At 38.4% G+C, this 16,916-nt stretch overlaps 1 protein-coding gene across 3 annotated transcripts in view; it reads right to left on the reverse strand.

The window, feature by feature from the left end:
• The window catches only part of SCAI (suppressor of cancer cell invasion), a 116,599-nt gene that overhangs the window by 49,773 nt on the left and 49,910 nt on the right, over window positions 1–16,916 (reverse strand). For 2 of the 3 annotated variants that reach the window (XM_027556256.1, XM_027556257.1), the window contains exon 3: window positions 8,095–8,226. In XM_027556256.1, coding sequence (XP_027412057.1) covers window positions 8,095–8,226 — 132 coding nt within the window. Of the gene's footprint in view, window positions 1–8,094; window positions 8,227–8,854; window positions 9,571–16,916 lie in introns of those variants that run through there. The other variant, XM_027556258.1, reaches the window with a different exon arrangement.

The following is a 16,916-nucleotide window of genomic DNA, read 5'->3' on the forward strand; positions in this document are numbered from 1 at the left end:
TTTTTCTATATCAATTACATGTTGAAAGAAAATATTTTGGATATACTGAATAAAATAAAATATACTGTTAAAATTAATTTGAGCTTTTTTCTTTGTTTTACATTTTTAAAATCTGGCTACTAGAAAAACTTTTAACCACATCTGTGGCTCATTAAATTTTTGTCAGTCAATGGTCTTCTAGATCACAGGATGACAACATCTACTGCACCCTGGTGGCCGTCTACCTCAACTGCAAGTGCAACTGTTCCCAGGTAGCAAACCATACCAAATAAAAGCAGGTATCACAAGCTTGTACAGATAGTTTAGGGTATTACTTCTGAAATAACATGCACTTTACTATTGCCTGTCCGTGGAAATTTGCCTCTAGGAAAGCATTAATATTGTGAAGAAGGAGGAGAAAGAGGAAGAAAAAGAGAGGGAAGAGAGAGGAAAGAGCATGAGAGGGGAGAAAGGGCACGAACTTATCCTTTCCTACCTACACGGCAACCAAGGCATCCTAAAAATAGGCTGTTGAAGAAAGCACTGGTGATGATTTCTTCTTTATTCGGAAATATTAAGGAGCATGTTTAATACAAATTTCTGCCATAATTTTTATTTAAGACCAATACACTTCACTTTGGTGCACTTCTTTGCATATGCATGTATGTTTGTTTGTTTATAGCTTCCAACATTTATTTTGGCTTTGGGCATTTGCTCTCCTGGGGACAAATACTTAGTGACTGCGGGCCTGTGCTGTTTCAAAAGTCAAGGACACTACTGGTAGACACAGCTGCATATCTGAAATACATGTCTCAAGACGCTGCCTTATATAATCCCACCAAGTATTCCATCCTGCTTCGACAGTCTTAGTCACCATGGTAACTAGAACCCTGCAAGCGCTTAGGCTTTTGATCATTTTCTGACAGTCTTCAAAGCTATTTCTAACATCATTCTCACTTCATTACTACTGTAACTACATGCAAAAGCTATTATAAGCAAAACACCATTCATTTTATCCATTTCTCACTCTCTGGACTGTGTTTTCTTACACAGTGAGTGGATAGAAGAGATTATTTACTATGTACATATTACAAGAAGGTACTTTCAGTCAGGAAAAATACTCCATTAAGATATTCATGGCTGGGAAAATGAAAAGGCTCTGACAACTTGGATGAATAGCTTAATATGTACATGGCAGAAAGATACACCTTCAAGAGTAAAGAGAAAGTTTATTGTATCCCAATAAGACAATATATAGAAACTCTAGCCTTTCATGCACTAAAATTCACTTTTTCACTCTGCTCATATACAGTTAAAAAGCCCAAAGGAAGGAATATAAAGGGGTTGCTGCTGTGCTATATGTTCTATCATGCAAGTACAAGCCCCATGAAAATGTTCAGTTTGCAAAAATTATACTTATAATACATGTACTTTTCTGCAAGTGTATTACACTTCAATAAACAAACTCAAGAAAGAAAAGAAAACACACAAAGGAAAGTTAACCAAAAGACAGGCACTAACAGTGATGGGGTGGGGGGGCGATCACAGGTGCCATGGTAAAGCTGATGCTATTTCGACTAGCCTCCACCTCACTGCTTTTTCCCAAGTTCCAAAGCTGGTACAGAACCACTACCAATACATTTCTTGTTGTCTGTAAGCACTGTGATCCTGTTTTCTATTCAGACCAACACAAATATGGGGGGCAGGGGCAAAAAAAGAAACTTTCTTTTAATTATTCCCAAAGAATCTCTTCTATTTCAAAAGAAATGCACAAAAACTACATCAACACTTGAAAGCAGAAACATTTAATTTCCATAAATCAAAGAGCTTCTCTGGAGACTAGTGTGGGGAAGAACGCCACACAGTCCTCCACGCCACCACCACGGGCAGCCAGCACAGACCTACAGAGCTGATCAGGAGAGACCTCCCAGTCGCTTCAACTGAAGCCGAACACCAAACAGAACACTTGCATTTACACAAGCAAGCACAGGAAACACACACACTCACACGCACCAGACACCGTGAGAAAATCAGTACCCTAGAAAAGAGACCAAAAGCTGAGAGCAGAGAGTCCCCACTAAGAGTTAGTATGACTTACAGAATGTAATATTGACAGAGAATTTCTGATAAAACAAGATAGTATGTAAAACATACTATTTTCACAATTTGCTTTTTTAAATTTAACCATATAGTGTGGTCAACTTTTCCTTTTTATCTCCACCAACATCTTTTTAATAGTTCTAGGGAATTCCCTGGTGGTCCAGTGGCTAAGATGCCACAGTCTCAATGTAGGGGGGCCCAGCTTCGATCTCTGGTCAGGGAACTAGATCCCAAATGCAACTAAGGATCCTATGTGCAGCAAATAAATTAAAAAATAAATTAAAAATAGTTCTATATTATTCTGTGTGTGTGAAATGAAAGTTCTTTCAAATTGAAAAGAATATTAATCTTCCAGTAAACTGCAGGCCTGCACTGCCACTAGCCACATCCCTCTCAACAGAACCCCAGGAGCACAAAGAGAATATATCTATGTTACTCATCCAAGATATAGTTTTTGTAGAAATAATTAAGGCTTGTTTAAAATGGAGGGAACCCTTCACACAAAACACTGCAAATAAATCCCTGGTGAATTTGCTTACCCACTTTTCTCAGTCAAAATGATACCATGAAATGATCACAGTAAGTCACAATAATAACATCCATTACCTTAACAGCTACAAAATTGTTTTCCTTGTGATGAGAAGCTTTAAGATCGACCATTTTAACAACCTTCAAATATTCAACACAGTATCACCAACTAAGAGCCAACTCATTGGAAATGACCTTGATGCTAGGAAAGACTGGAGGGCAAGAGGAGAAGCGGGCAAACAGAGGAGGAGGTATTTGGCTAGCATCACCGACTTAATGGACACGAGTTTGAGCAAACTCCTGGAGATAGTGAAGGGCAGGGAAGCCTGGTGTGCTACAGTCCACGGGGTTGCAAAGAGTCAGAAAGCTTAGCAACTAAACAACAAAACCATTAACTATAGTCTCCATGCTGTACATTACATCCCTATGACATATTTATGTATAAATATAGCTGAAAGTTTGTACTTTTCGACCTCCTTTCCCCACTGTATGCATGCCCCCATCTCCTGTCTCTGGCAATCACTGTCTGTCCTCCTACCCATGAGCTCAGTTGTTTCTTTGGCTTTTTGTCCTGGTTTTTGCTGTTGTTGTTTTTAGATTCTAAAGTGAGATCGTATGGTATTTGTCTTTCTTTGTGTGACTTACTTCACTTAAGCATAATGCCCTCAAGGTCTATCCAGGTTATCATAAATTCCAATGTTTCCTTAATTTTTAATGCTTGAAGAATATTCACACACACATATATATTCTACAATTTATTTACCCATTCATCTGTTAATGGATACATTATTTCCATAACTTGGCTATTATAAATAATGTTTGAATGAACATGCGGGTGTATATAATTTTTCAAGTTAGTGTTTTCATTCTCTTTGCATAAATGTCTAGAAGGAGAATTGTTGGATGCTGTGGTAGTTTTACTTTTCAAGGAACCTCTACACTGTTTTCTATGGTGACTGCATCAATTTATACTCCCAGCAACAGTGTACAAGGGCTCCCTTTCTCCACATTCTCACTAACGTGTTATTTTTTGTCTTTTTGTAAGCCATTCTTACAGGTGTGAGGTGGTATCCCATGTGGTTTTGATTTGCATCTTCCTGATGATTAACAATGTTCAGAGCCTTTTCATGTATCTGTTGGCCATCTGTATGTGTTTTTTTGGAAAAAGAACAAGTCAGATCCTCTGATCATTTTCTAATCGGATTGTTGGTTTTTTTGATATTGAGTTGTATGAAAAGATAAATCCCTGAATTCAATATTGTTTTAAGTGCTCAGGTGTTGCAGGAAGGGGGACCCCTTCCAGGGCCCAAAAGGGGGCTCTTGTCTAACACTGGAAATGAATTGTCTGAGGAGACACACGTGTTGAGAAAGCAAGAGACTCTTATTGGGTAAGGGAACCCAGGAGGACTGCACTGCTCTGCCACGTGGCTTGCAGTCTCCAGTTTTATGGTGACAGGATTAATTTCTGGGTTGTCTTTGACCAATCATTCTGACTCAGAGTCCCTCCTGGATTGCTCAGCCAAGATGGATGTCAGCAAGAAGGATTCTGGGAGGTGGTAGGACATGTGGTGTCCCCCTTTTGACCTTTCCTGAACTCTTCCAGTTGGTGGTGGGTTATTAGATCATGTTCCTTACTGGGACCTCCTGTCATTAAGTAACTCATGTAAATGGTTACTATGGTGCCTAGCCAGGGTGGGCAGTTTCAGTGTGTTCTCCCCCTAACACAAGAACTAAATTGAAAAAGGTATCCTAAGCATTATAATAAATTTCTCTGACAGTGAATAAACAGCCCTAAAGATTAGATCTCACACAATTTTTCCATGTATTAAGGTTTCCTCCTATTTCCACAGATACAAGTTCACTCTGCAGTTAGTTTAAAAATAAATAAAACCCGTGTTATAGTTAAAACGGCACTTTAAAAAAATCAAAATGAGGGAACTCCCTGACAGTCTAGGGGTTAAGACTCAGTGCTATCAATGCCACAGGCTGGGGTTCAAGCCGTGACTAGGGAACTAAGGTCCTAAAAGCTGTAAGGTGCAGTCAAAACAAACAAACAAACAAAAAATAAAAATGGTAACAGATTTGAGCTGGTAAAATATATTTACATAAGCAAAACATTGAAAAAGAAGGTGAAATAAAACAATTCATTTCTAGGCAACATATTTTTGGTATGTGGCCAAAGGACAAAGATGCAGCTGAAAGAGATTTATAAACTGTAGAGTGCTGTATGGATATGTGTTCTGTCATTACTATTTCGGCAGCCACAGGGTGACTGAGTGCAGCAGAGTCTCCAGCAGGAGACACTTGAACTTTATGATTCATTTATGATTCAGAATCAGATTAGGAAAATAATTCTAAGAAGAGAAATGCCACTGCTAAATTTAATATGCTTCTCAGATATACTAAAAAAACAATTTCCGTTCACAAACACATCAAAATTTTTAGTGTCTGTCTTATTTGCATATATAGGTAGAAAAGTTAGTAAACTTTGGATCAAATACACAATATCTGGTTTTTTTAAAAGCAGTCTAACAAAAACCACTGATACGAAATGACAAGTTGAATGTGCTGGGCGTATTACGGGAAAATTGAAGACATTTTCTAAAAATGCTGAGAAAACAAATAGAGATGAAAATCAAAAGAGGGTAGAGGTTCTAGAGGATTTAAATTGGAAATTCAATCTAAGCATTACAAGTATGAACAGGTAATGAGAAACAAGGAACAAAGAAAAAAAAATGAAAGAAATACAATCAACCATAAAAATATGTTTTCTCACAAAGAAATGCCTACGATCTCATATCATATACAAAAGCTAACACAGAATGGTTCACATATCAAAGTGTAAGAGCTAAAACCACAAAACTATTAGAATAAAACATTTCAGTGACCTCAGGTTAGGCAATGATTTCTTAGCTGTGACACCAAAAGTACAAGTGATGAAAGAGAATGACAAGTTGGACTTTATTAAAATGAAAGCATTTGGGCTTCAAAGGATACCATTAAGAAATTGATGAGATAACCACAGAATGGGAAAACATATATCTGCAAATCATTACACATCACAAGGGAGCTGTATGCACAATATATAGAAAATGACTACAATTTAAAAATAAAAAGATAAATCTATTTGAAAAATGATCATAGGATTAGACTAAACATTTTCTCCAAAGAAGACATAAAAATGCCTAATAAGCACATGACAAGATGCTCATATCGTTAGTCCTTAGCATGCAAAACAAACCCATAAGGAGATACCACTTCATACACACTAGGATGGCTATCATCATAAAGACAGACAAAAACAAGTGTTGGAGGATGTGGAGAAATTGGAACCCCATACATTGCTGGTGGTACAGCCTCCTTGAAAAACAGTCTACAAGTTTCTCTAAAGGTTAGTGTACCATATGAGCCAGCATTTTCACTCTGAGGTATATGTATTCAAGAGAACTGAAAACACATGTCCACACAAAACCTTGTACTCAAATGTTCATGTGGTATTACTCATAACAGACACAAAGTACAAAATAAATGTTCAACAACTCATGACTGGATAAACAAATCTGTACAAGGGTATATTAATGTCTAATAAAAGGAACACAGTACTGGTACATGTTACTACATAAACGAAGGTGTCACAGTTATTGTAAAAATGATAATGTTTTAAGAGTTGAGAATAAGGAGTTTGAGAGGCACATGTCAGAAGTTACGGTAGGGATTTTCATGCAAATTTTTAAATGCTTTCTTATTCCTTAAAGCTACCAATGCTTTAAGTTTTCTTACTGCCTTAAGAAACAAGAACATGGAGATATGCAGGAAATTTGCTTAACAGATAGGTTAAATCTGAGGCTAGCATTGAGTAGAATGTGGCCATGGGCTTGAAGGGTTGGTTGTTTTTTGTTTTTTTTTTCTATTTTGTATTTTTATAATTTCCTCACAGATTATTTGAGGGCAGGGACTGTCAGTTTTATTTTCAAATTATCTATACCTAATATAGAATATGGTACATACTGGAGGCTACGTAAATGTTGGAAAAACAAGATATACCTGGATAATGAAGTGGAACAAAGAAAAAAAACTTTATGCAATTTAAAGTTCTACAACATTCTAAGAAAAAAAAAAGACTTAAAACCTGGGCCTACAGGGGTTGTTTTTTGAATTATAGTAGTGAAAGAAAATAATTATTTAAAAAGATATAATTAATCTATAAAGCAAAAGAAAAAGCTGATCCCAAGGACCTCTTCTGCAGCACAAAAAGGAAGCAGCAGAGTGTAGGAGTTAAGAACACTGTCTTTGGAATCCTTCATTTAACAAATATTTGTGAAACACCTGTAATGGGCAAAACCCTGGCTTAGGTAGTAGAGAACAGTGACACACAGTGTCCTAGGGACATTTCATTTTAGCGTAAAAAAAACTCATAAGCAATAAATAAGATAACTTGAGGTAGTGGTGACTTTTATGTAGAAGATTAAATGAATACAGAGATGAGAGGGCAGTTGAAAGCAGAGCTTTAGACAGAGTGGTCATGGAGGACTGATTAGATGACCCTGTATTATCTTTTTGACCATAAATGTTTTTTAAAGATAAATTCTTTAAAATAAACTCCTCCAGTACAATTCCAAATAGCAGAAAACAATGATAAACTATGTGAAAAGACTGCAATTTTATTCAGAAATAAACTGCAAATTAAAAATACCTCACTAAATACAACACTGTAAATCAACTATACTTCAACAAAAAATAATTAAAAATAACTCACTATCTTTAAAATTATTCACTCCCATATAAAGTTTCCCAAAAAACCCCACAACTATTTATCCTTAGTATTTTACCTATAGAATGAAGCTTTAAGTCTGAAGTAAATCAGTATCTTAAGAATCTCATGAACTGAAAATATGGCTAAACAATTTAAATAATACAAAATGGTACAAAATTATTTACCTGCCACCCTCAAGAATACACAATTAAAGTCGCATTTTGACAAAAATGCATATAGCTTCTGCTACTAGTCAGGGTATGCACAACTAAAGAAAGACACTGTCTTGAAAAACTCCATCATTACTTTAGTCATCATTACTTTAGATACTTTATCCTAAGAAAAAGAAAGGATAAAACAAGTAAGCAAATAACCAAGTACACAAAAAAGAGGTAACAAAAGAGAGGCCCCAGGTTCACTTGTACATGCATCCCAGGCTCCTTAGATATCACAAAGTGTAAAATCAGATGTAAAACAGGTATGATGTGGAGTAATGCACACAAAACCATCTTAAAAAACAGCTCACTCAATTTGAGTAAAACAATATAAGATATACTCTTCTCCTATTGTTTTTTCATTTGAGAAACAACCACCACCAAAAACATCATCATTTCTAGAACAGATATTTATATAACATTTTATCCATAATTTTCAGAAACTTACCACACATCAGCCATGGGGAAAAAAAGATACAGAACTAGATAAAAGTTTTAAGGCATCAAGAGTCCACTGACCTTAACCCATTGAACAGTTGCTTAGATTTATCCAGAAGGTAACAAAAATCTGTCACTGTTTTCCTCTCTCCCTGTGGGATGTCATCTTCAGCACCTCCAGAGGACATGATTTCTTTAAGAGCAAATTCAGTTCTGCAAGAAAACATGTGTCCATTTATTGAGCAGGCAAAAATAAAAAAGAAACAGACCTTACATACATTATCTGATAGCAGTTTTTTTAAAAGATAGAGACATCTTCTGATTACAATCAAATCATCCAAAAATTATAGGATGGTGCAGAACAGAAAATGTCATCTTATGTATGGGGATCAAAATTGGTACATCCATATTAAAAAGCAGTTTTTATAATATTGTTCCATCCAATAAACATTATTTGAATGCCTAACATGTTTCAGGCACTCCTCTACATGGTTAAGAATAAAAAAATCCTTTAACCTATTTATCTATTTGATCCATTCTGTAATCCATCCTGGAAAAAAATCCTATTAATACAAATGGAAAACCCTTTGTCTATAATGGGTTTATCTCAGTATCATAATATTTAAAAGCTATTAAGAAACTTAAAAAAAAAAAAAGAGGGAAATGGCTAAGTGCGTCACAGAACATGAATGACTACACTCTATACCCTATCACTAACTTACAATTATACTTAAGATGATAAGGCAATAATTTATATATAGTTCATTATAAAAGGGATATAAAACCAGACACACACACATACTCATACACTTATACATACATATATTTTAAAGCTATTTACCCTTGAATCCAAGCTATTTTCCTGTGTAATCAATCATGTAAGCCATTTTAAAAACAGCAAGTTGCTAGATCATATATATTGCATGAACCTATTTTAAAGGAAAAAAAAAAAAATCATTTGTGTTCACACACAGAAATCCCTGGGACAACAAAGGGAAATTTGGTCCCAGTACAGACTGAAAAAATAGGCAGGGAAGACAAGGACCCAACACCAGAGATGGGAGTTAGGGTGTGGTACAGTTATTTTGGCAAATATTTTTCCCTCCAACAGGCTCAGACAACTGTGGCTGCAAGGCAGGAAAACCGTCAGCAAGCCTAGATCTGCCGAGGGGCTGCAGGGTAACATGTGGGTGGCTGTGGAGTCAGCTGGTGGAAAAGTACTTTAGAACCTTGTGGACCTCACTGGGTGGTCCCTACATGGTCACAAGTTTCCTCTTCCCACCACCTCTTTCTACACTCCGTGCCCTAGGTGGTCTTAACAAAGGGAAATAGACCCGGAAGAGTGCAGAGTCTGGGAAGGGATTCCACACTATAGTGACCCTTGGTAAGTCATCTCCCCCAAGCGACTCCTCGACCCTGGCTTCACTCTTTAAACCCAGAAAATGATGCACAAATGAGGCGCAAATTAGACTTTCTCCACCCCTCCTCACAGAGTTCATGAGCTAAGGTGTCTATATCCCCAGGACACAGGAGTTCACAAGAGAAAATCAGAAAGTAAAACTTCAAAATAAATTCAATATGAAAGGATATTAGATACAAAGCAAGAAGAAAATATCACAATTAAGCAAATAAAAATACTGTGTATGAAAAATATAACCAAGGAAATGCACTTAATAGATTGAAGAGCAGCAAGGATACAGCTGAACAAATTAATAAGCTAAAATAAAACATTTAAATTAATAAGCTAAGATACCACCATGTCTTCTACTCTGCTAGAAGACATCAGAAAGAGATAACATACACAAAAGAAAATTGAAGAGATAAGGAATAGAGAAATGAAGGAATCAACATCCATATCACAGAATATATAGAAGAGAAAAAAGTATATGAAGGTGATGAAATACTTGCAGAGATAAACTTCTATAAACTTTCCAGAATTAGAGAAAATATAAGACCTCAAACTAAAAGGATGTGAAGAATGTTAAAGGAAAAAAGAAAGAAAGAAAGAAAAAACCCCACAGCCAGAAACATTAAAGTGAAACTTAAGAATCTAGAGAGGCCCTCACCCATTCCCAGATGGTCCAGTCCTACAGCCCGAGGTAGGGCAGAGGACAGCAGATGACCACACAGAGGGTGGCCTGCTGGGTATCAGAGCACAGACTGTGAGACTATCCACATCCATCCTAAGGGCCGGCCTGCATGGGATGGTGGAGACTGGGAGCACCGAGGAGCGATACCGCGAGGGGGGACTGGCCGGAGGAATGAGAGCCTGAGCAGGGTGAGGAGGGCATCTCCACATGGAAGAGTTCAAAGGTGGAAAGAGATATGTCGTACACAGGGGATTCATCAAATAAGAAAATCTAGGGACTTCCCTGGTGGTCCAGAGGTTAAGTATCTGCCTTGCAATGCAGAGGACAATGGTTCAATCCTTGACGAGAGAACTAAGGTCCCACAGGCTGTGAAGTAACTAAGCCCGCGTGCTGCAACCAGAGAACCCGGGGAGGCCGGAACAAAAGACCGCACGTGATGCAGCAAAGGTCCCTCGTGCTGCCACTGAGATCCGACACAGCCAAATAAATAAAATTTACAGAGAAAAAAGAAATCTATCAGGGAAAAGGGGACCCAGAGTTCTCTCTGTAAGACAAAGGAAACACAAACATGGAAAGGGAAAAGGTTACAATAAACTGGGGGTTGAAGCTGGAGGTACGGGTGAACTAATGGATTTTTAAAAGGAGAGACAGATCTCTGGTCTTTGCTTAATCACATCCTGTGTGTGGTTTGCGTGCTTTCAGAGAGAGAGGAAGGCCCTTCTAATACACGACAGACTGGCTGTACAGACAGATTAGAGAATAATGAAAATGAACACACTACAACCACCTGCAATAATATAGATGGATCCAGCATAATGCTGCGTGAAAAGAAGCAGACCCAAAAGAACACCTATCATATGACTCCAATACGCAAGGCACAAAACAGATAAAACTAGAATTAAGGTACTGACACGCTGATCAAGAGAGTTACTTTTAGCAAGAAGGGAGGAAATAAGAGGGATGCTAAAGGTATTTTATTTCTTGACCTGGAGTTAACACTGTGAAAATTCACTGAGCCATACATTTATTATGCACAAGAAAAGGAAGAAGGAGCAGAAACACCTGACTCAGGTGGTTTCAAAAGCGAAAGTGAAGTCACCCAGTCGTGTCCGACTCTTTGCGATCCCATGGACTATAGCCTACCAGGCTTCTCTGTCCATGGGATTTTCCAGGCAAGAGTACTGGAGTGGGGTGCCATTTCCTTCTCCAGGGGATCTTCCTGACCCAGGGATCGAACCCAGGTCTCCTGCATTGCAGGCAGACGCTTTACCCTCTGAGCCACCAGGGAAGCCCACTGGTTTCAAAAGTAAGTTTTAGCAAATGCTTAAAAAATGTAACACTGAATATACTTCCCTTCCAGCATTCATTTTAAGAAAGCTAACACAATCTTGACACCAAGCGTTTACAGAAGAGCAATACAAAAGAGCAAAATTATAAGACAAAGTCCATATGATATAACCAGTTGTCATTGTCTCCAATGTTTGTGATATTAATAGACCATGGATAATTGAAATTTTAATATAAAGTACTGAACACAATTTCACTGGTTTACTACAAAGTAGACGGCAAATTCAGACTTATGAATGAAATATATACATATCTATATCAATTATGGGAGGGAAAATCCACATGGTAATCTGTAAATAAGGCTAGTTCTATAAATGTTTATGGAAGCATATGTATAAACATACATAGGTAACAATAAAAGCAGAGACAAGAAAAGGACATATTTTGTTATGGGCTGAATTGTGCCACCAAAGATATGCTGAAGTCTTTACCCCTTGTACCTGTCAATGTGAACTTATTTGAAAACAGTGTGTTTGGAGATACAATTAAGATGTAAGTTAACATGAGGTCCTATTGGAACAGAGCGAGCCCTTCATCCAATATGGCTGGTGTTTTTATAAGCTGAGGAAAAGAGATGCAGAGACAGACACTCACAGAGAGGAGAATGCCATGCAGAGTCACAGACAGAGGGAAGAGAGCCAAATGATGAAAGAGACAGAGACTGGAATTACACAGCTGTTAATACAAGCTGAAGAACTGACGCTTTTGAACTGTGGTGTTGGAGAAGACTCTTCAGAGTCCCTTGGACTGCAAGGAGATCCAACCAGTCCATTCTAAAAGAACTTAGTCCTGAATATTCATTGGAAGGACTGATGCTGAACCTGAAGCTCCAATACTTTGGCCACCTAATGCGAAGAACTGAAAAGATCTGAAAAGACCCTGATGCTGGGAAAGACTGAAGGCGGGAGAAGAAGGGGACGACAGAGGATGAGACGGTTGGATGGCATCACCAATTCAATGTACTTAAGTTTGAGCAGGTTCCGTGAGTTGGTGATGGACAGGGAAGCCTGGCATGCTGCAGTCCGTGGGGTCGCAAAGAGTTGGACACAACTGAGTGACTGAACTGACTGAATACAAGCCAAGGATTCACCAGAAGTGAAGCAGGAGGCATGGTACAGATTCTCCCTCTGAGCTTCTACAAAGGGACCTGTTTTGCCAATACCCTGATCTTGGACTGCTGGCCTCCTGCCGTGTGAGAGCACAAGTGCCTCCTGCTTCAAGCCACGAGGTTTGGAGGTGGTTGGTTACAGCAGCCCTGGGACACCAATCCCTACACAGCACAGTCCTAACATATGACATCATGGCGCAGGAGCAAAACAGCACCAGGTGCTCAAAGACCTAAGCACAGAGCATCTGGCAAATTATGGACCTGCTTTGTTTAAAATTTCTTTTTATAGGAAGTCTTGACAAAGCTACAAGAGAAACTGCTACTCTGGATTTCACTCTAAGTAAACGGTAGGCAGTACAAAAGCATGAAGGAAACGCGGAGAGAAAATGGCAGGAAGCAACAGCAGTGGAAGGGCCCCAGGCTCAGACAAAAGAGGCATTCCTGTTCCAAACACTTCCCAGTTTTGTGATTGTAAACACACAAGTAACTTTAGCTAACACTTAGAGTTGCAGGTTTTTAATCCACAAAAAGAAGCAATTTACATTTGTTCTGCCTACCTCAGATAGCTGTTGTGAAAGACGGGTGTGAAAGAAGTCTGAAAACACTATATAATGTATAACATCACCATCATTATTATTCTGCAGCTTAGTGATGTTTCAAAAAGATACGAAATGACCTTGTGATTAGACTTAAAAGGGACATAGGCCCAGAGGAGAATGGAAGTATACAGGAAGTGAAACCAAAATATAATGAAAAGATTCATTCTGACAAAGTAGAGAAGATACTTATAGAAATCGCATGGTAGGAAAGCGATCATTTTCTTATGCATTCAGATTTTTTAAGAAGGTAAAAGAGAGGAAATGGCTATATAATTAAGCATCAGTATTTTTCTGATGTCTGAGAAAACAAACACACGTACGTTTTCTCGGCTATAAAAATGGAATATTAATAATGCTTCCTCATAAAGCTGTTGGACAATAAAATGAACTAATGGATATAAGATTGCCCTGTGAATTATAATGTACTGTAAAATTGTTACAAATGCACTCAAAACAGAGTATAAATTGAAAAATACCAAGTACAAATAAATGTTGAATGTGTTTATGTGGGGGCAATGATGATGGTTTTGAAATATTCAATGAAAAAGGAACAAGAAGCTTGGTGCAGACGGCATCTCTCTATATAATAGGAACCAGGGTGCAAAGCACTTTCATCTATCAAAGAGAGCAGAAAAATATCCTAAATTATATACAGATTACTTTCTGAGAACTATTTTTTCTGACTTATTCCAACATGTGATAGCAGTTATGTTCTAAGCTATAATAACAACTTTAAGAGAAATGCCCAGGTACCAAGCTTCTCATGGTTCAGTACAGATAGAAATTGGATGAACTGAGGGTAAAGAGAGGTTAAGAAAAAAAGCCAAAGGAGTGCGGGCATGGAACAGTGGTGATATACTTACACAAAACCAGGAGGCCATTTGTAAGATATTGTCCAGGAGGCTACAAAGGTATCATTTTGCCTACCAAATGAAGAGAAACAGAAGTGTTTACCTAATACGTACGCATACGAAAATTCCAGTACTTGTTTAATTGGGACACAGCACACAGCCTAACAAAAAGGAAAGGAAGTCAGTAGCTCAGGAGGCCATCTAAAAAGAACAACGATCAAAAAGATACATGCAAAAAATTATTTGTGAAGCTAATGGGGCAAGAAACACAAAACTATACAAAATGAAAGAAACAAATATTTATACTCTGGAGAATGATGTGAGGAAACACAACGTGAAGCAGCCTGAGGCTAATAAATCATAAACACTGTCTTGGGTGGAAAACCGAAAGAGGCAGCAGTCAGATACAACGTAGCTTGATGTAAAGGGTCATTTAACCACAACACAAAAACTCAAGAGGGAGCAAGACGTTCAGGCAAGAGTCCCAATCACTGACCAATGTACTACTCCTAACCAGGGCACTACTCTTGTTCAATAGGTAAAGAAGTGCAGGCCACACAGACTTTTCCTTCTTAATCACAAAGCTGGCAGGAGTCAAAGGTCATGGAGGTAGGAAGCTGAAAATGGGTACTGTGGAGATCATTTGAGGCTACCCAAAACCCAACATATCAGTATATTCTGAGAGAAGTCTGTAAGACAAGCAAACGTTAGTGATGTCTACCTGATCTGTATTGTAACATGAAGAATTTTTTAAAAACATCAAAAGATACTGGTGATTTATACTGTAACAACTTTGCTTTCCTAAATTGCATTTTTTACCCGCAATAAGCTAGAAGCAGAAGAAAGAAAATAATAAACTTTTCAACAAAAGAGGAAGTTATTGTTTCTTTCAGCAATAACTGGAGATATATGTATAATAAATATGTTACGACTTTACTGAGTTATGACTTTAGTTATCTGATCATCACATCAAAGAATGAGTGTAATTCCTAGACTTTTGAAAAGGGAAAAAGTAGAAGCAGTGACATTTTATTTTCTTGGGCTCCAAAATCACTGTCGACAGTGACTGCAGCCGTGATATTAAAAGACACTAGCTCCTTGGAAGGAAAGCTACGACAAGCTTAGACAGTGTATTAAAAGCGGAGACATCACTGATAGAAGTCACTCAGGCAGCCATCTAGAAAGAACAACTAGCAACAAGTGGCTAAGAAGAACTATGAAGAAAACACAATGGAGAGTGTGATGGGGGGGTAATATTTTAGTTGGAGTAAGTGAGATGACCTCTGAGAAGGTAACACTGGAAGGGAGACCCGGATAAAGTGACACCATGTACCAAGTGAGGATCAGGGAGGTTCAGGGTCCTGGGAGACGGAGCAGCACAAGGTGCTGAGGCAGGAATGTACTTGGTAGACTCAGGAACAGCCAGAGGGCCTGTGTATAAGCACCACACACACACACACACCCCCCCCACACACACACAAACACACACACACACACTCAGGAACAGCCAGAGGGCCTGTGTATAAGCACCACACACACACACACACACACTCAGGAACAGCCAGAGAGCCTGTGTATAAGCACCACACACACACACACACACCTCCACAGCAACACCCCCAACACACACACAGGAAGAGCAAAAGGGCCTGTCTGTAAGCACAACACACACCCCACACACACATACCAAATCACTTTGTCTGTGTTAGTTGCTCAGTTGTGTCTGCCTCTTTGCAATCCCATGGACTGTAGCCCGCCAGGCTCTTGTGTCCATGGGATTCCCCAAGCAAAGATACTGGAGTGCTTTGCCACGCCCTCCACCAGGGGATCTTCCCAACCCAGGAACTGAACGCAGGTCCCCTGCATTGCAGGCAGGTTCTTTACCATCTGAGCCACCAGGGAAACCCCAGCTCCTCATAAATAAATGTAAATAGGATTCATGGCTGCTGCTTTTCAAGCACTACATAGAAGCACCAGAGCAGAGACTGAAATCCAGATACTCAATTCCCAAGGCCAGGATCTGGTGGGCACTGAACTGCAGGCGCGGCATGCATTTTTCTGATTGACCATCTACCCAGAAAGACAACTGTAAGAGAAATGCCCAAAAAAAAAAAATTAAAAAAAAAAAAGAAGGAAATGCCCAGGTACCAAATTTCTCAGGCCCTTCTTCCAGACTAATGACAAACCGAGACAGCATATTAAAGAGAGACGGGTTTTTTCTTTCTTTTTGGCCATGCCACATGGCTTGTGGCATCTTAGTTTCCTGACCAGGCATCAAACCTGGGCCCCAGCAGTGAAAGCTCCCAAGTCCTAACCACTGGACGACCAGGCGATTCCCAAGACTGCCTTTTTCTAATTGCACGTAGGTTCCAAGGAAGCCCCTTGAAGCTCCTCCTATAGGACTTTCATTTCAGAACAGTTTATTGGATCTACAATCATCAAAGTGGTGTTAATAAGCCTGTCAACTGAAAAACGGAAATAGACTAATTATGTTGAACTAGATTCTATAATGACATTTATTAACAAAGAGTTATAATGTGAGATAATCGCAACTTTTGTTGTTCTTCTTCATTTTGATAAAAATTTTAATCTAGTAAGTTAAAATGAGGCTGGGTGATATATACTGGATCTGGACTCTGAAGACCCAAGTCTCAATTGTGCCATTTTCCCCAAGTCATTCAGCTGACAGTTTAACCTAACTTCAGATTACTCACTTGTAAGGTAAGGATAACAAATATTGCCCTATCTCACCACTGTGAGAAATTCTATTCAAATGGAAATACTTTTTCTTATTAAGACATCAAGTAAAAAAAAAAAGCAAATACAATTATATTAAAATAAAAACAGACACTGGTTTTATTAAAGAAAAAAAAATCTTGTATATATCAATAGACAGTAAACTCTAAAG

Source organism: Bos indicus x Bos taurus, chromosome 11 (assembly GCF_003369695.1).
Source record: "Bos indicus x Bos taurus breed Angus x Brahman F1 hybrid chromosome 11, Bos_hybrid_MaternalHap_v2.0, whole genome shotgun sequence".
In the NCBI taxonomy this organism is placed as follows: domain Eukaryota; kingdom Metazoa; phylum Chordata; class Mammalia; order Artiodactyla; family Bovidae; genus Bos; species Bos indicus x Bos taurus.